Source organism: Onychostoma macrolepis, chromosome 06, assembly GCF_012432095.1.
Source record: "Onychostoma macrolepis isolate SWU-2019 chromosome 06, ASM1243209v1, whole genome shotgun sequence".
NCBI classification, from domain to species: domain Eukaryota; kingdom Metazoa; phylum Chordata; class Actinopteri; order Cypriniformes; family Cyprinidae; genus Onychostoma; species Onychostoma macrolepis.
In genome coordinates, this window is record NC_081160.1 from 25,697,124 (window position 1) to 25,717,229 (window position 20,106).

Below are 20,106 nucleotides of genomic sequence, written 5' to 3' on the forward strand. Positions count from 1 at the left end.
AGGGGCTACTAGAATACAGGGGGGCGCCAACACTGATCTTGCATAAGCCTCTGCAAATGTGCAGTTGCGCCCCTGTTCCTAGGCATTATAATGAATAGTGCTTTTGCCCTGTATGTAATGTTAGTCAAAAACCAAATGAATGTATGTTGCTCTGTACAAGTTTAAACCTCGTCATTTAAAGCGTAATTGTTTAATAAGGGCGTCCTTTATCTTGTTCTGTCCCACACTATCCTTTTTTAGATATAATTATGATAATGACAATATTTGCTCTAAAACTGCACAGCAGTTCTTTGTAACACAGAATTCTTATGAAATACTGACATTTCACTCAGGCAATACAGCTATCTACATCTACTACTCCTTAATTACTAAGTTCTATTTGCCTTAGACCTTAAGTAGAAGTTAGTAAGTAAAGATAGAGGGGAACCTTTGAAGAAATTGATTTTCAAAAGACTAGGTCAATTTTGCTGCTTCTGCTGAAGCTTGTTCATGTTTTGTCTTAAAAAATGGCCAGGTCTGAAGTACTGAGTGGTTAAAAAAAAGGCAGCATTTCTAAGACAGTTGCAGAAGAAACAATAAAAGGAAGTAATTGGTACCTTTATCAATATCGAATGAAGCTTTTTCCCGGCCATCTTCAACTATTCTCCGAGGCAGAGTCAATCTTCAAGGTAGATGATTACAAAGATGTATTAATAAATAAATGTGTAAATATATGACATGACCCTGGACCACAAAACCAGTCACAAGGGTCAATTTTTTGAAATTGAGATTCATACATCATCTGAAAGCTGAATAAATAAGCTTTTTTGTTAGGACTGGACAATATTTGGCCGAAACTATTTGAAAATCTGGAATCTGAGGGTGCAAAAAATTAAAATATTGAGAAAATCACCTTTAAAGTTGTCCAAATGAAGTTCTTAGCAATGCATATTACTAATCAAAAATTAAGTTTTGATATATTTACAGTAGGAAATTTACAAAATATCTTCATGGAACATGATCTTCACTTAATGCCCTAATGATTTTTGGCATAAAAGAAAAATCAATAATTTTGATCCATACAATGTATTTTTGGCTATTGCTACAAATATATACCCCAGCGTATACATGTATAGATAGAAAGATATATATATAGACACACAGCTAAAAATGGTTTTAAGTCTGTTATTTCTATCTTTTGCTGTAGTGTGTCAGTAGGAAATATCAGTTTACATTTCCAAACATTAATTTTGCCATTAACTGTAATAATCCAGTCTGTCTGGAATGACACGAAGAAACAGAACAAACTGAGACAGACTAAATCCTGAAGAACTGTGACATATATGTGTGTGTGTGTGTGTGTGTGTGTGTGTTATTATGCAATATGCTTTAGATAACCAAACATGAAAGCAAATGATATCTACAAACAAATTATTCCAGATTTTTCTCACAACTTGTCTAAGTGGTTTCTGAAATAACTACCTAATGCTTTTTTGGGTCTCTGCATTTGTAGTTAAAAAGCATTGTAAACATCTTATAAGGACCAATGAGTATTTTTCTGTGTTTTAACAGAACGCCAATCATGGTGTTTGCAGGTGAGTCACCTGAGAAAGTAGGGCTTGGCATAGAACTTAAAATCTTCTCCCTGGATGTAGATGTCAAACTCAGATGTTCTGGTGTAGGGTACACGAATAACCACAGTAAGGAAATCGGCATCTTGACTCAGTTCAAACGCCGGTGTTATCATGATTGCATACGGCAAAGTACTGCAGTGAAAGGAGAAAAATACAAACAGTTATTCAGACATCTTTAACTGGTTGAGTCAAATTTCAGTTTATTCAGCAGGATCTTACTGATTCAGCATTAAAAATATAATATAAAATAATGTAATAATGTTACAATGTACAACACAATCCTAATGGAATCAAAATTTTATTCAAATTATCAGAGATGAAGTTTATCCAGTAGAATATTATTTTACTTGAAGCTCCTTAGTCCATTTTTTTCTGTATTTTTATCTTGTGTTAATCTATCAATCATGCTATCTTGGTACGACCAACTAATAACTGAGCACAATCATCACTAATTACAGATAACATACAGAAAGTTTTCATTACTTTGACTGTGTGCAAATCTCTAAAAGTTGCTTCTAAAAAAAAAAACAACAACAACAACTACCTGACACTGTAATAGGAAGTGAAGACCTTAGAAAGTCTGCTCATCTAGTCCCTGGTATATTTGACATGAAGTCAAATAGATGTTTGAAGAGTAGAAAGAATAGGGCAGCTTACAACTCCACCTTGTGGCTACTCAATTTGAACTCAATGAGGCATAACCATAGACTGTATAAAAACGGGGCATAACCCATTTGCCAACTAGCACATTATAAACCTTGAAATGTGATTAGTTTCAAATTAAACTTTACTCTATTCCAATACAACATTATTATTCAGCAGTTACACATTTTTTAAATACTGAGGACTAAAATGAAACAACACCTTGTTAAATGTTTTCCAAGTAACCAAAGTCGCTATACTAACATAACACGTGCACGCAGGATAACCAAACCCAAAATAATAAACCAAATGATAACTAAAACCCAACGCATTTAAGGAGCTGTCAAAAGTCTGCCTATGTTGTTTGAACGAGCAATGTTTACGCCAACATAAAACAAAGAGGACATACTCCATGCACTATTTACGTTTTCAAATTATATAGTACGATTAAAATAAGGCAATGGCAAACAATATAAACATTATAAAACGAAACGGATACCTTCACGCTTGTTCTGTGAAGACTTCCATGCGATAAACAACATCAGTAACACATATGCAGCACATGGACTACTTCCTGCTTTCTCCACTGACCATGTTTTACCGTAATGCCACATATAAGGAGGACCACAAACTCGCTTGGATTTAAACTCAATTTCCAATTGGAATACTACATGGTGTAGAACTGTAGATGATTAAATACTTTGCAATTAATGTAATTTAAAATATGAATATGCATTTCAAATAAATCAAATTCAATAAATCAGTGTAACTGCAGTCAAAGTTAATAAATAAATAAAGAAGAAAAATATACATTTGAAAAAATAAAACTAAGTAAACAAGTATATCATAAATAAATGAATGTCATTTTTCAGAATTTTTTTCTGGTTTGAACAATTCTTTCAGCAGATGTTTTTTTTTTTTTTAATTCAGGAACTTATTAGAAGCATAAACCAGTAGCCACCATTATAGAATGAATATACAATTCTGTAATATACAAAAAATAACATTATTATGTCAGACAAACTGTCAATATCCTTCTGGCAGCCATACGTCTATATTTAAAAATATAATACTATTAATTAATATAATATTAATATTGCATTAATGCTATATATAATGCTATATATAGCAGTAATATAATAATGTGATATGATTAATGTGAACAAATATGGCCAGACATAATGACTATGTAAAAAAAAAATAAAAAAAATCTAAACACCAGAAAAGTATTTATATAATTTATTTTTTTGGTACAGTGCTTCCCCTACGGCAGCAGTAAGGTATTACGTTTGTGTGACAGAGGTATTATAAGTATTACGGTAAGGAGCGTAAGGTCCGCCTTCAGAGATTCATTTACGTGTGTGATATCGGCGCTAAGCGGAGCAGCATCGTCTTCATCATCACAGTACAAATGAAGAAGTATGGCTGCACACTACAAATATGTCCCCTTGTTCTAACCAGAGCCATGGTTAAAACACTTTCAAGCGGACGGAACACTTTTTCGCCATGAGGATCCACTGCAAGATTGTGGCGATCGCGGTATGTTTCGGAGTTTTTCTACTTTTGTACTTTTTCGGGGGGAACGCTGCGGACGAGCCGCCGCTGAAAGAAGTTGCGAAAGAAAAACATTTTCAATCCTTTAATCATATCGAGGATATAGCACCGGCGAAAGAAGCGAAACAAACCAACGAAGAGCCACAAAACCCACCGAAACTAATCCGCAAAGAGCCGAAGTTGAGCAGCAGAGGAGGAGGGAATGTCATCGCAAAGACTCGGTAGGAAATTCTTCAAGTGCAACAAAATTAACAACAGTTTGAGCAAAGCAGAATGTAAAAATATGTGTTCCAATTTGTATTCAAGCTGAATATAATATAATATAAAATAATGCAGTTTTTCCTCGTACTAAAGTTGATATATAGGCATCCTTTCAACTCCCTTCTGTGCACATGATCAGTGCTTTATTTTCTCAAGGGTATTTATGACCTCAGTGTGATTTGCAAATCAATGCAAACACACGATTTAATACCAATCCATAAATCACCGATCTTTTCCTGCATGTCAACACAGCCAATCCACCCAGACATTGCTGTCAAAAGCCTGCTTTGACAATGGAGATTTAGGCAAGAATGTCTTGCACTGATTGTGCAATCTTAATGTAACAAGAAGGAAACCATGCATGACACAATTTTTGCACTATCCACATCCAAATTACTATCCACTAATGTCTTAAATCTTACCAGAAACCAGTGTGCGTTGTGCCTGCTGCAAAGCCGAGTCCAAGAGCCCCCTGTGTGCATCTCAACCACGATTATCTCAATTGTATTTTCATTATGGCTTTATTAAAAAGGTCACCTTGAATGCAGTTGCCTCGTTCCCAAAGGGTCTCAACAGAGGACAAAATCAATGATTGGTTGCTCTGAGTGAATGTACACGCTCCCTTGTGAGTGGAGGATGGAGTAGTTTATTCATCAAGATGATCAGCCCTTTCCGAGACATAATTAAAAGGAGCTGTCACATTCATCCTTTAAGTGAACTGAATATTGGTTCATTTGTGTCAGTATTTTGATAGTGTAAAATCAATAATGTCAAGGTAGGCCAACTATAGAAAGATGTTTTTTTAATAGTGTAAAATCAATCCTGCACTGAGGATGAGTTTAATATTCATTGCTTGTCTTCTTTCAGCAAGCATATGTTATCGCCCCTCTGACAGCTTCACATAAACGCCACTAATTGCAGTTGTGAGATATCTCAACCCTTTGACCCTCCTGTTGGGTTTCCAGCAGTGATCCGTCTTGATGTCCACACCCCTGTGACTGCTCTCCGCTGATAAACCCACAATGCAAAGGGGCAATGCAACCAAGGGGAAATTAGTTAAACAGATCCACCGTACAAACAGGAGGGATGAGAGGGTGTGATTTGGAAACCGCTCTACGCGTTTAATTCCTGGCTCCCTATCCATCTCCGCAGAGGAAGGAGGAGGGGCAAAACCGTCTTGTCTTGTATGACCTGTTGTTTTATTTGGAAGTGATTAACTCTTCCGCACGTTTTTACTTTTTTAAGCGCATCCTCCAGACGTGCTTCCTGCCTTGCTGCTGCAAAACACACAAATGTGTCCCTGATGATACGTTTTGTCACGTACAGGGGGGCCCGGAGGGGCTGTTTTGCCCCTAGGGCTCTAACAAACACAAACCTTTTGATCCCAATCTCTAATTTCTAGTTTTTCATGGTTGTATTATAAAACAAGTGAAACTTCCTTTGTGTACTTAAATGGATAGTTCACCCCAAAATGAAAATTCTGTCATTTATTACTCACCCTCATTTCGTTTCAAACCCGTAAGACCTTAAATTAAGATATTTTTGCTGAAATCCGAGGCTCTTTGACCCTGCATAGACAGCAACGCAACTGCAATGTTCCCAGTCCCAGAAACGTAGCAAGGACATCGGTAAAACAGTCCATGTGACATCAGTGGCTCAACTTCAATTTTGCGAAGCTACAAGAATACTTTTTGTGCGCAAAGAAAACAAAAATAACATAATTTATTCAATAATTATTTTTAAGTTACCGTCTTCTGCAATTTTGGAGAGTACCACGACGCATGTGCGCGCTTTCCCCAGAACGTAATCAACGTAATCAGCATTGTTTACATTCAGCATGATCCGCTTTCTCCTGAAATGACAAACAACGCCGATTGAAGTCATGTGATCATGGTATATACTTCATGTATTGCCTACGTTTAGCTTTTTACTTCTGGGGACTGTATTTAGGCTTAAATTCATGAAAGTTGTGTTCATTTGTGAAGATTTTTCCAAACTTAAGTTACATAACATGTAAGAATCATATGGAAACAATATAACAATGGAATAATCTATTGGGTTTTTGTCAAGGGAACCAGGGTGATGTGAAATACGTCATTGCTGCACTGTTTTAATCTAAATAACATTGGCCACTATTGACTTTGATTGTGTAGAGTAGACATTCTATGGGCATTTTTCTAAATATCTTATTTTATTCCATAGATCAAAGAAAGTCCTACAGGTTTGTAATGACATGATGGTGGGTAAATGATGACAGATTATTTCTTTTAATACAACTAAGTAAAATTACGCTGAACGTGCAGCTGTACGTTCATGCTTCTTTTGCAACCTTTCCCAAAAGAACCTGCTTTACTGGAAAGCTGGGTGCTCATAACACCTCTCCTGTGGTTTGCCAAAACCGCAAAACACCGCTGCACACGTTCCTGCAGCACCTAGGAATAAGTGTCTACTAACTGTCAAACGAACAGCTCGCTCTGTCATCTGTAATGCAGCTATGACTGGAGGCAACTACCGCGTGGCAGCTACATTATATGAAGCCATAAACATGTCACGGAGGAAGACTAAGAACCCTCCATTTGTGTGTGTCTTTCTCTCTAGCCTCTTTATCACAGTTTCTACACGGAACACAGATATCTCTCCATTGTCACTCGTGCCTCTCAATATGTTGATTCCTCCCCTGCGATCTTTATCTTCTAGCCTGGAGCACTCTATCGTTTCACTTCAAGTTTTAAAGTCAGGGTGCCGTGGAACAGCTGGCTCTGCCAGGACAGGCATGCAGACATTCTGAAGAGGGGAAAAGTGCTAATAATTTGGACATAGTTTATGGAGTGCGGTGCATAGCTCTAGGAAAAGCACTGACTGAATTCCATGCACGCAGCCTTGCAGGCCTGGATTGAATCAGCCACCATATTCGTTCTAAATATGCTTTTTTGGATTTATTGTTGGTGATTTCCAGTGAAGTGTTTTAGCCTAAGATTTGTTAGCCTAAGATGAATTGAAATTATGCTGGATTTCATGCTGGATTGTGGGAAGCTTTGTGCATCGTGCGCATTACAGATCTGCTTTATGCCAGCTTATTCTAATTTTCTCTTCATGCCATACTGTCCAGTGGGACAGATAATTGGATGAAAAACATTTGCCTGCTTCACAAAATATTAAAGCAATTACAGTTGTGGAGTTACTTTTTTTTTATTGTTACATTTTTCAAAAATACAAAAATGTAAATACAAAAGTAAGCAGTGCACAATGAATACTGTCAGCACTGATAATAAATATTGCAAGTATCTATGACAGTAATATCAAAGTTACTTTTGTTGATGTTGCATAATTAATTGTGCAGCCAATTTATGTAAGAATTAAAGCCATTCATGCATAAATTGTTGCACTAATTTGAATGCATCCAAACATAAAAAGGATTTTCTGAATTATTTGCTCATAGATTTGTTCTTCTTGAATAAATGACGCTAAATAATCGAAACTTAAGGGAAGAGATATATTTATAGTTCACAATGAAGTTCCACCTTGTACACAGTAGAAATTCACCCTGTTTAATTTTCATTCATTTTTTGCATTGCTTTTAAGTTGATTTCATATTGCTAGTCTGTTTCACTTATCTGTGATCAATTGCTCAACAAGGAATCATCAGTATCAGCCTTAAAACTGTTTTAGGAACTTTTGCTCAATAAGGAGTGCATTATTCAATCGCCTTCTCAGAGTCTAAATGTTTCCAGATGTGTCCACTCAGACTGCAAGAATTTTTATAAGCTCAGCGTCTCATTAAAAATGGTACCAAATTCAGTGGAGTGTTGGTCATATGCTCGATGCGTTATGATCAAAGCGTAAATGCCTATCAGTGTTGAACAAATGATTGAAAAAAATGAAAAGAATAAATTGTTTGATATCATTCAATCAGACCATTGATGCAATTCCTGTTGCTTAATTTGCAGTGCTGTAAACAAGGGAAGCTTTTTCCACAGGAAACCACAGCCATCAAAGCAGATTCTACAGTCGTTTGTGATACTAGTCAGAAAAATCAGAAAATGAACTTTCAGGTCTGAAAATATCCCTTCTTCCCTTTTATCAAAAGCCCAAGGTGTTTCCTTGTTTTTCCTGTTCTTTATTTCACGTCATTTCGAGGTCTATGGTTCACTTGAAATAAGAGCAAGAGTGTTTGCACGTCCTTGGCTTAATGGAAGCTCTTTGATGTCTGTCTGAAAGGCTGTGTGCTTTTCTTGTGGTATGAATTTGTTTCCTCCACCAAAGCCTCGGATAAATGGAGGACTTTTTTCCCAGAGGTCGTCTCTTGGGTAAAGCTTAGAGGGTTAGAGAGCTTACTTCCCCGGAGTGATGGAGACTCAACATGAATCACAAAAGCAAACACCACACCAATAACAATTATGTTTTGGTGACTCAAGACAAGGAAATGTGTATTCAAGTGAAACACCGGGTCATGGCGAACAAGAGTGCTACTCGTCTACATGTTTAATGTCTCCTGTTGTGTTCAAAGTATTAATTTCTTTGAGAAATAAAGACGAATCGGTTCTACAAGTGGCATCTTTAATTAATTTGAATGATCTTAAATATAAATAATCAGTTATTTTTATTAAATTAAGTTTGCCCTTGTGTACTCTCATCAAGTTACTTGCAAGCTGGTCTGACTCTGACACAGAATTGTTTACCCTTGAATCATTTAAATGAGGTTTTCAATGTGCCAGAGGAACCATGTGCAGCATAAGGAATATTTCACCAGTGTGTCGTCTCATGGTTTGACCTAGCTGATTCCTACCAGATGTTTTTGTTGTTGATGTCACAGTTTGGATGAGTTTTGATGGATTTAAGTTTTTTTTTTTTTTCTCTTTACCTCTAGGCAGAAAAGTGAGGTGGGGCGGCCTGGGTCAAAGGTCACACAAGCAGAGGATGTCATGCACCTGGCAGTGGTGGCTTGTGGGAACCGTCTAGATGAAACGCTCAACATGGTGAAATCAGCACTGCTCTTCAGCATAAAGAAGATCAAATTTCACATCTTTGCAGAGGAGGACCTGGCCGAACAATTTGAAAAAGGGGTGAGAGCGTGTCCCATGATTCTTTCATCTTTTCTGTGGCTACCTGAGGTTTTTGATGTTGATGGTAATGTCTAGCAGACTGTTTTTTTTTTTTTTTTTTAACAGTGATTTGAGTATCAGAAAAGCAGTGCAGTTGGTAACTGAGTTTTAGTTCCTACTGAAAAGAACATCTTGCTGACTCTCCAGCCATTTAATCTCAGCAGTGGGCTATATTTTACCTCAGACAAAGCTTCATCCCCTAACTATGCAGCTCTCTTGGATCGAAAAAAATCTGGCACAGATTTCAGGCATAATTTTGTGGATGATTGCTTCACTCTTTTCCTTTAAAGTCTAGATGTAATATTCCAGTATAACTAATAGGCTTGTAAATATTTGCTTTGATAACGATTTAGTTTGATCACTTTTTTTTTTTCCAGTTTATTTATTATTTTGGTAAAATTCACAGTTTTTTTCAGTGCTTTGCTAAGGCAGACTCACAATTATTATCACTTATATTTGGGGTTATGGACCTTTTGCAAACCTCCAATAACAGCCAAATCACCATTGCTCTTGTTCAGGTGATATTTTTATGTGATATAATTAATATTGTTTATAGTAATTCTAATCGATTATTATGATGAATGTCTTTTTACATCCTTAGTAACTGGCTATACAATTTGTACCCAAGATGTCTTATTGTATTTAAACAGGCCTTTGACAAAAATCCTTACTGTCAGTTTTATTGTACTAGTGGTTTGTGGTAACCCTCAGACAATGTCAGGCTAACCCTGAAAACCAGTCTGGTAAGAAAGGTAATGTGAGAAACCTCTGTGCATACATCTATCGATCTCTTGCTCTTAACACATTATTTGGTTTCTAGTAGAGTGGTCTGTCTTCACAGTCCTAATCGTTTGCAGTGTTTCTCTCCACCGAGGGACTGTTATTGAAAATTACGCTTAGACAGCCGTTGCTTTTTGAGAAGTGCCCTCTGGCCTAGAACTGATCTTGATCTAGTCCCGCACCGTATTGCTGGAGATAAAGAAACTGAAGGCTTTGAAGAGCAATAGAGAAGGAATGCAATGTCATCTTTGTTATTCAAAAGGTTTCTTCAATATTTTTCTGCAGCCTTTTCAACAGTAGTTATTTGGCTGTCAGCAGGATATTATAAAGCGGTAGTTCTTAACTGGTGGGTTATGACCCAAAAATGGATTGCAGGTCTGTTCTAATGGGGTCGTGGACAGCTGGAAAAAATAATGCTAAATGAGAATAATAAAATGCAACCAACTGTATAATCATGGATGGTTAGGATTGGAAACATTCATAAGAACAGGAAAAAATGCTTTAAATGTGTTTGATGTTGACATGCATTGAAACAAATTTACACAGTTAAATATAAATTTAATTAAATTTACAATAGAATACTGTCAATTTTACAGTCAATTGGTATTATGGCTAATAATAATAATGTATTATTTGTATTAATTTTTGTTATTTATTTACCCACCCAGAGTTTGGTTCATGTGTTGCATTTTGAAAATGTTTTCTGATTCTGAATAATTTTGCATATTGCTTGGCCTTTGCAGTTTTTGGTGATATTAATACAAATCTTTTTTTGTTTTTGTTTTTGTTTTTGCCATTGTGTACAACAGGGCTGTTCAGTCCTGGTTCTTGAGGGCCTACGTCCTGCAGAGTTTAGCTCCAACTTGTCCCATCATACCTACCTGGAATATTGTAGCAATCCTGAAAACCTTGATTACTTTGGTTCAAGTGTGTTTAATTGAAGTCTGAGCTAAACTTTGCAGCACATTGGCCATCCACGAGCAGAACTGGACACCCAATCCCTACGATAAGCAGTTTTGGTACTGTATTGGATTGTCTCTTAATGCCTAATGTAACGTCTAGGTTGTGAAGTAAAGCCTGCATGAACCAGAGGTGGTATTCTTTACCTTGATATAATAAATGCAAAATAGCTAAATTTGTTATTTTTGTGCAATTTGCCTAAGTTAGCAAAAAAACCTCAAATTACAAAACAGGTTCGTGCCAAAGCAGAAAGCTGGGAAAATTGTTCTTCAAGATATTAAAAACATGTCATGTCTAACAATATGGGTAGGCTTTGGGACTCACCCATGCAACAAAACGACATTCTATAAATCACAATTCTTACAAATATTACAAAATGTTGCTTTTTTTTGAAGAATTGGTATAGGTTTCCTCACAAACTTCTCTTCGCTGTCACCTGTAAGCAATAGATGTGCGGTTTACTGAAGACTGACAGCCATGACATTGACTGATTCTTTCAATTTCCTCTCGCAGTTCAGTCAGTGGCCTCAGACGGTGTCCTCCAGGTTTCACTACAGCATATATCCAATCACCTTCTCTGTGGGGAATGCAGACGAATGGAAGAAACTCTTCAAGCCATGTGCTGCCCAGAGGCTGTTTCTTCCCGTAGGTTCCTGCCGCTGCTTAATGTTCTCTCTTCATTTGTTTGTTTTCCACCTCACCACACCGACTGTAACCAAGTATTTCCTCTGATATCAGGTTATCCTGAAAGACGTGGACTCGCTGTTGTATGTGGACACAGATGTTCTCTTTCTCCGGCCTATGGATGACATCTGGAAGTTTCTGAAGGCTTTCAACAGTACTCAGCTAGCTGCCATGGCCCCAGAGCACGAGATCCCTAAGATTGGCTGGTATAGCCGCTTCGCAAGACACCCCTTTTATGGAGTCACAGGGGTCAATTCTGGGGTCATGCTAATGAACCTCACACGGATTCGTAGCACTCTGTTCAGGGTGAGGAACAATAGAATTGACTTGACTTTTTTTTGCAGTTTCACTTGCCCAAACTTCAGAGGTCCAAAATCCACATTTTAAGACATTTTAATATCAGTACCAGTTTTCAGCTAATATTAGATAAATTTTTAATTAATCAATATCAGCCCATATTTACACCTAAAGTTGAATTTGAATTTATTTATCAGGATTAACCCCTTGAGATGTACCATCTTTTCGAGGGGGTCCCACAATGTATCACAATCACAAACAAAACAAAACACAAATTAACATTACATCCATAAACAACAAAACGCAAACATTAAGGAAAAAAAAAAAAAAGCCACCACAACATCAAAAAATAACTAGTAAAAAATATAAAACAAAACATAATACAAAATATACCGATCAGTGTATCTGCTCACAACATAAGCCAAAAACTATATATATATATATAATTTTTAAAAAAAATCAATACCATCTTCAAACATAACATGTACAATCCAAAGTAAAATAAGATAACAAAGTTTGCTTAAACATCTTAAATGACGTGATAGCTCGAATATCAGCAGGTAAATTATTCTAGTCTGTTGGACCTTTAAATATGAAATATGTTTTTTTTCTGACACGAGGAACAAAAAAATAGGTCTGAACAGAACGCCTAACTTGATAATTTAAAGAAAAGGTACAAAGTATTGTTGTAAATAACTAGGATATTTCAAATGAATACATTTGAATATGAATTGAAGCCAGTGAATATGTCGTCTTGTGTGCAAAGATGGCCACTGAAGTGCATCATACATTATACAATGATGAGTATAAAAAGAACACCCCAAAACAAATCTGCAAAGTCTATTATATGCTGTATTAAGAGGAGCAAGATCTAATTTTGATGCAGTCTGATAAACAACATCACAATAATCAAGGATTGGAAGTATAAGTTGAGAGGCAAGTTTCTTACGAACATTGTATGAAAAACTATTTCTAGATCGATGTAAAGTACTAATTCCAAAATTGATTTTATGTAAAATATGATTAATATGTGATTTAAATGAAAATTTCCAAGATATTTAATAGTATCAACTTCATGCAGAGAAGTGCCATCTTTACATAATATAGCACAGGAACAACTCTTGGATTTAAGTTTCCATCTAGAACCAAAAATCATAGTATAAGACTTAGTTTTATTAAGAACTAATTTATTATCCAAAAGCCAATCCTGTAAGATATTAAAACCATACTGAATAGATAACTAAATATGTAAAATATCAAAATTAGATACATATGACGGTGTCATCATAAAGTTGAACACTACACTTATTGAAGATTAACGGTAAATTATTAACATAAATAGAAAAAAGAAGTGGTCCTAGTATTGAACCTTAAGTTAAAAACACTAATAATTAATAACACTGAAATTTAGCCAATTTTAAAATAAATATACCTCATACTGTTGTTCTAGCAAATGACTGATTATAGTTTTTTGTGCTTTATTTTTTATTTATTTCGACCTAATAAAAGTTTAAATGTCTTCCATTTATTGGTTGTATAACTTAAATAATTATCATCAGTATCAGCTAGAATTTTAATATTGATGCATCTCTTTTAAAAACATTTTATTACAAACAGAAAATACTTTTAATGTTTTGTGAATATTTAGATTTCACACATTTGTGCTTTACTATATTTTTTGTGCTTGATTATTACTAGATATTGCCAGTGTTTTCCTTGTGTGGTTTATATCTCTTGGTAGTGGGCTGAGGCTTTGGCGTTCATATGTCTTCTGAGGTTTCTTTGCGCATTTAAACCCCTTTAACCTCGGGCTGTTTTTAGTAGGCAGTGATGGAAGTCTACTGATTGCCATCCGTTGAGAGCGAGTGGGTGACAGCAGCCTGGATTAGCATATTTCTGTAACTCAGCTAGAAGTGTAATTTCCAACCCAAGCACATTTTCAAGGCTGTCTGAGGGGACAAAAAGGAAATTTCTTCTTCTGAAAAAAACCTCAATTTCCATATCAACAGCTGTCTGAAAAGTGGCTGCCAGACTCACTGTTGAGGAAAATAACCTGCCACTATTGATTTTACAGAACAGCATGATCGCCAGCGGTCTGTCATGGGAAAATCTGCTTCACCCTCTCTATCAGAAATACAAGAACCACATCACATGGGGAGACCAAGACCTCCTCAACATCATCTTCCACTACAATCCAGGTACAAGACATGCTTGATTATGATGTGTAATTTGACAAAAAAGAACTATGGTAATGCAGTAGGTTTTTTGGACACGTACCATGGTATTTTTTGAAGTACCATGGACAGGGTTCCCACGGGTCCTTGAAATCCTTGAAAGTTTGTGAATCTGATAAAAAATTTTCAAGGCCCTGGAAAGTTTTTGAAAATAAACAAACATGGATACAGGTCCTTGAAAATTCCATATTATTCCCTCCGGTCCGCTAATGTATTATTTCTCCAACACTTTGTGCATACTAGCTTGCTTGATTTACATTGCACATTTATGCGTTACGTAAGTGTTTCCCACGTGAGGTACTTTGTGTTGTTCGTTGCCATGACGTTCACACGCACACGAAACTACTAAGATGGTACCTCGACGTTTCACAGACACACCGTGAAACATTGCAAAAATAGACTGAAACCGCTGAAACGTGATGACTGGAAAATGCAAGTTTCAAGATATTTGGCTCACCAAAGAAGATTACAAAGAATGGCTTGCCAGAGATCCAAAGGATGTAATGTTGAATTGCTTTGCTTGTTAAGATAATGTAAAGCCATGAGGCAAGAAAAACTTACAAGCATATTCATATATCCTAAAACTTCTGGTTACATGAGCCTAAGCTCTTTTCAATAAAATCCATGCAAAAGTTAATATCAGATCATTTTAGAATACAGTATAGTATGTACCAAATATTATTAAATTTTATGCAAACTATCAGATTTCTGTCATATGGCCAAAAATAAATGCAAAAAAAATTGCTTTTTTGCAAAGTTGTGTTTGACACATGAAAACGGTAACAATGTATCTTACAAGGTGACGCGATGTAACCTTTGCTCTCACTTGAAATGTGTCTCCACATTAAGTCCTTGAATTTGAGGGTATTGGACCTGGAAAGTCCTTGAAAGGTCCTTGAATTTGAAGTTAACCAAGGTGTGGGAACCCTGCATGGAGTATGCTGTAAATACAACGGTATCAAAATATCAAATGTGCCACAGTAATACCATGGCATTCTTAAAATACCTTGAAGTGTCTTGCCAATACATAAGTTTAAACCAAAATAGCTTTGTTTTAGCATGTTTTTTGGAAATGTTCAATGGTATTTTTTGAAACGCCTTTGGCGTATCCTGTAAATACAAATAGGTATGTTTCAAAATACATCATAATACATGTAACTATATTAATACCATGTTTTTTGGCCATGTGCCATGGTATATTTCAAAATACTTTGGTTTCGGACATGTACCACGACAATGCTAGGATCAAAAGTACTTTGTACATACTGTGGTCAATATCAAAATATGCAGTATTATCATGTTCTTGCACATGTGACATGGTGGTTATATGAAAGTATCACAATCTGATACCATTATTGAACCTTAAAGTAAGAAACCATTTTCTTACCCGAAAGTAAGATACATTTTCATCTTTGAAACTGGCATAGAAACCTGTCTACTTTCTTTATTTTTGTTGTTTTGCACTCTGGAGTGTTATTTCACTAGTTTAATTATGTTTTTTGCTGGAGGCTTAAATCCAATTTGAAAAACTGTTTTACTTATTTTACTTGTGAAGCCCTTGCAGCATTGTATCATAAACACCTTAACTAAACTTTCCAACTGTGATTGCTATTTCTAGTGCAGAGTCAGAAGCCAGGTTCTATGTGTTTCTTTTCTCAGAAAATCAAAAAGACTTGATGTGTCACAGGAAAAGTTTTTTTTTTTTTTTTTTCAGCTCTCTCTTTCCTCGCCCTCCTAAAAGTTGCCGTTTTATCTGGTTTTTTATTGAGATAAGGCTCTTTTGTGTAGATAAATACTTCTATCGACTGGAACAGGTGTGTCAGATACTGACAGGTGCAGTTATTAAGGTCTCTGAATTGGTGAGACACTTGGCAATCATAGTGTTTGTTTGACAACTCTAATGGAACGGGGTACAAAAGACTGCACCAACCACAAACAAAAATGAAGACACTAAGCGTTGCATGGGTATGTTTGCAGTTTGGATAAAATGTTGAATATTTGTCTTTGTGTCTGCAGAGTGTCTGTACATATTCCCATGCCAGTGGAACTACAGGCCAGATCACTGCATGTATGGAAGCAACTGTAAGGCTGCGGAGGAGGAGGGGGTGTCTATTCTTCATGGTAACCGTGGTGTGTACCATGATGAGAAGCAGCCCGCCTTCAGAGTGGTGTATGATGCCATACGTGAGGTGAGCTGCCACTGTCTCTTCAGGAGACAACTGTATGATAAAAGTAATAGAATGGCTGTTAGACTGATAATAATATGTTGCCAAATTTACACTGTAAGGGAGGCACAGAAGCACTTCTGAAGTGGCATTTAGGTGGTTTTACCCAGACTGTTTAATGCTGCATAGAGGTGGCATAAATGCATTTCCACAGCAACTTTGATACTAGGGTCTGAGGCGGGTCAGAGCAGGTTTCATTTAATCTGACATTTATTTTAGAATCATTACTTCAGTCTTCAGTGTCACATGATCCTTCAGAAATCATTCTAATATGCTGATTTATAATCGGTGTTGGAAACAGTTGTACTGCTTAATACTTTTTGGGACCTGTGATACTTTTTTTCAGGATTTTTTGATAAATAAAAAGTAAAAAAGAACAGTGTTTAATCAAAATAGAAATTTTGTGTAACAATTTACACTACTATTCAAAAGTTTGGGGTCAGTAATTTTTTTTTCTTTTCTTTTTTTTTTTTTATTTAATTTTTTAATTAATATTTTTATTCAGCAAGGTTGTGTTAAATGGATAAAAAATTATAGTAAAGAAATAAAATTTTGAATAAATGCTGTTCTTTTTAACTTTTTATTCATTAAAGAATCAAAGAAAATATATCACAGGTTCCAAAAAATAATATTAAGCAGCACACCAGTTTCAACACTGATAATAAATCAGCTTATATTATAATGATTTCTGAAGGATCATGTGACACTGAAGACTGGAGTAATGGCTGATGAAAATTCAGCGCTGCGTCACAGAAATAAATTCTATTTTAAAGTATATTAAAATAAGAAACCAAAATTAGAAATTGTAATGATATTTCACAATATTAATTTTTATTTATTAATTTTTTTTTTTTATCAAATAAATACAGCCTTGATGAGCATAAGAGACTCCATTAAAAATCTTACTGATTCCAAACTTTTGAACGGCACACACATTCATGTAATAAACTGGATGCAAAACACCCCCATAGCACCACACTAAAAACATGTGAGAACACCCTACCAACCACACAATCACTATTTTTCATAAAATGTAAAAGCCTAGTTGTTTGATTAATTTTTTCATAAGATTTTAAGCTTAAGAAATGTAACTCATTTGTCTTCGCTTTGCTAGTCCACTTTCTAATTTTCAGTGCTAACAAAGCAAATCCTGTGGGTGTTGAATCATGTGAGAATAAATAGAAGTGTTGCATTGTACATTCAGAGTGCAGTCTCCTTGAATCTCTCCTTGAAGGCTAATAGCAGGAAAGTGTCTCTTCAAGAGGAAGCCTTTTGTATGGTTGAGTCACATGGGCCCTCTGCTGTTCAGAATTCAGTCAGATATGAAATGTGGACCTTGTTCAATGTGCCTCAGCAAATAAACCAAAGCAGTTCCTTGAACACTTTGAAATGTAACGTATTTCATCTTCTCTTTCAGTATCCTTTTGAGGAGAACTTGTTCCAGTCTTTATTTTACCCTCTTCAGACTAAGTTCCTTGACACAGTTAACACCCTTTGTGGAAGGATACCACAAGTGTTCCTCAAACAGATCGAGAAGACCATGAGGGCTCTTTATGAGAAAAAAGTGGTGCGCCGTGTCCGACTGCCACGCGAGTAGTGAGCCTCGACTGCGTTTCAGTATCACAAGGAAGAATCTCTGCCTGCTGCTTGGATCAGAGATCTTTTTCATCGAAGACGAGCAATGCCAGAGGCAAGCTACATTTGGTCCATTAGGCACAGTATGAGCTTCATGAGCCAGAGGAGTCGGAGATCCAAGCTGGAACAATTTCTTTTGAGCAGATGTTTTGGTCTGCTGGATGGAAACAGCAATGCAGGATGAATGCAACACTAGCAAAACCATCAAAACTCTTGAGAGAGAGAGAGAGTAGTGAGCAAACACGTTGAGTGTCTCCAACTGTGGGTAACCAACCACTTGAATGTTCCTGAAAGAACATGAGAGACTCGTTGGCAGAGCTGTTTTTAGCCAATCCAAAAATATGGATTCAGAGCTGTTTATTTACAACTGTGTTGTACCATTTTTCAGCATCTAGTTCATTATGTCTAGTATTACGCAATTGGAGCATTTGTGTCTCACTTTATCTAATTCTTGTATTTAAGTGGCTGCACCAATTTGTTTGTGCATTCTTCTGCTTAATAGCATGAGGTAAGGCCTTGTTTTCAAGCCACAAAAATGAATGTAGCACGCAGAAACAACCAAAGAGAACTAGCCTGTAGAGCTCAGTAAGATGTATATTCAGTTTAAGCACAGTCCTAATGGTGGATGTTCACACTGTTTACATTGAAGATGACTTGTTAGTAAGACTAGAAAGGGGCCTGATGTTGTAATGTTGTCATTGGGATTTGGATTTTAATATATATAGAGAATTTCATGAGGAAACCTTTGGCCTTTTGTGAGAATTACAATTAAGTCTGTTGTCCTGTATATTGATACGACAAGCCTATTCTGATGGACATAATGAATTTGATGTTGAATTTGTGGTGGAATGTTTTTTTTAAGGTAATCTGCAACAGTTTGTGAGAGCTACGCAAAAGGTCAAAGTGTTAAAGTATTTTTAGCGATATTCAGCCCAGTCAAGTTCAAAGAAAACATTTTGTTGTTTTACTCTGTGTTTGTTAGGAGTTTGATTTTCTGCCATAGTGGGATTGAACTAATTTGATCATTTAAAATAAATCATGTGCCGATTAGAAAGGTTTGTTCATCATAACAGTATTATATACATACAAACAAAACTATAAAACCATACACATATGTACAGTTTCCAATTAAGTGCACTTTGTAATAAATGCTGAATTTGGAGAAAATAAAATAAAATATAAGGGAAAAATAAATGGTGAAATTAGTTTAACAAAACAAAAACTCTGCACCCAGTATGATCAGTTTACCCATTTCTTAAAAAAAAACAACTGAAATCATTTTAATTTTGTGTAACCACCATCTGTTAATTTGTTGATTGCTTCTGTGTGAAAGTATGAACGTCATATAGAAAGCAAGAGTGTGTTGTGATGTGCGATTTGATATGTTCATTAGCACAATGTGCTTAATTATATGTGTGAGCGGTTTCCAGCCTTCAGTCACTGGTCTGGGATCAGTGATGACATTTCTTTAACTGGAAACTCAGGAGACTCTTACACATTTCATGTTATCTCTGTGTGAAGAGATGCACCAGCGATGTTCATTGTATCCAGTGTGCTTTTCTGTCTTTCTGAATGTCTTTCATTGTATGTATTATTGTCCTTTTTATACAAAAGTGTGAATGTCAGAAATGTAATAAATAAATATTCATTTAATATTGATTTAGCTTTGTCTCACAATTATTTTTGCATTATATTTATAGTGGTGGCCAAAAGGAGACGTTGCCATGGTTCTTCTGCACTTAGTCTGTCTCAGTTTGTTCTGTTAATTTCATGTTATTCCAGACAGACTGGATGATGATGATGATCAGATCAGATCTCTGTGTGGAGCACTGGCTGTTGTCCTTGTACAATCAAAAATCTCACTGGATTATTACAATTAATGGCAAAATGAATGATGGAAAATGTAAACTTGTATTTCCTATGGAAACGCAACAGCAAATGATAGAAATAACAGACTTAAAAATTTTTTAGCTGGTGTAAATACTAGTGTTCTAATCATTTTGGCCACCATATTTCCATAATACAACTTCAGGATGTTCAGACAGTATTTTCTCAGGCAGCTCTTCATAATTAGTTTCTTTAAGAACATTTTAATACTCTAAATTACAAACATTGTTAT

At 35.9% G+C, this 20,106-nt stretch overlaps 2 protein-coding genes across 3 annotated transcripts in view; one reads left to right on the top strand and one right to left on the bottom strand.

Moving 5' to 3' along the window:
* shq1 (SHQ1, H/ACA ribonucleoprotein assembly factor) overlaps window positions 1-2,856 on the bottom strand; it is a 38,888-nt gene extending 36,032 nt beyond the window's left edge. The window contains exons 1-3 of one of the 2 annotated variants that reach the window (XM_058779374.1): window positions 2,755-2,856; window positions 1,584-1,745; window positions 597-661 (exon numbers count right to left, since the gene is read on the bottom strand). In XM_058779374.1, the coding sequence (XP_058635357.1) occupies window positions 597-661; window positions 1,584-1,726 (208 nt within the window). In that variant the 5' untranslated portion in view covers window positions 1,727-1,745; window positions 2,755-2,856. The remainder of the gene's footprint in view (window positions 1-596; window positions 662-1,583; window positions 1,746-2,754) is intronic. The other variant, XM_058779375.1, reaches the window with a different exon arrangement.
* Window positions 2,857-3,579: 723 nt separating this feature from the next.
* gxylt2 (glucoside xylosyltransferase 2) lies at window positions 3,580-19,650 on the top strand. Its single transcript, XM_058780171.1, has 7 exons — window positions 3,580-4,030; window positions 8,938-9,133; window positions 11,426-11,557; window positions 11,651-11,902; window positions 13,968-14,091; window positions 16,144-16,316; window positions 17,770-19,650. The coding sequence occupies exons 1-7, from the start codon at window positions 3,762-3,764 to the stop codon at window positions 17,947-17,949; spliced, it is 1,326 nt and encodes a 441-aa protein (XP_058636154.1). The 5' UTR covers window positions 3,580-3,761; the 3' UTR covers window positions 17,950-19,650.
* The last annotated feature ends 456 nt before the right edge of the window (window positions 19,651-20,106 follow it).

What these genes read in the sequence shown, in the direction of transcription:
- gxylt2 (XM_058780171.1), top strand. Translation starts at nt 3,762, where the DNA reads ATGAGGATCCACTGCAAGATTGTGGCGATCGCGGTATGTTTCGGAGTT. An exon ending in AATGTCATCGCAAAGACTCG is followed by an intron (nt 4,031 to 8,937) that starts GTAGGAAATTCT and finishes CTTTACCTCTAG; the next exon opens with GCAGAAAAGTGAGGTGGGGC. An exon ending in TTCGTAGCACTCTGTTCAGG is followed by an intron (nt 11,903 to 13,967) that starts GTGAGGAACAAT and finishes TTGATTTTACAG; the next exon opens with AACAGCATGATCGCCAGCGG.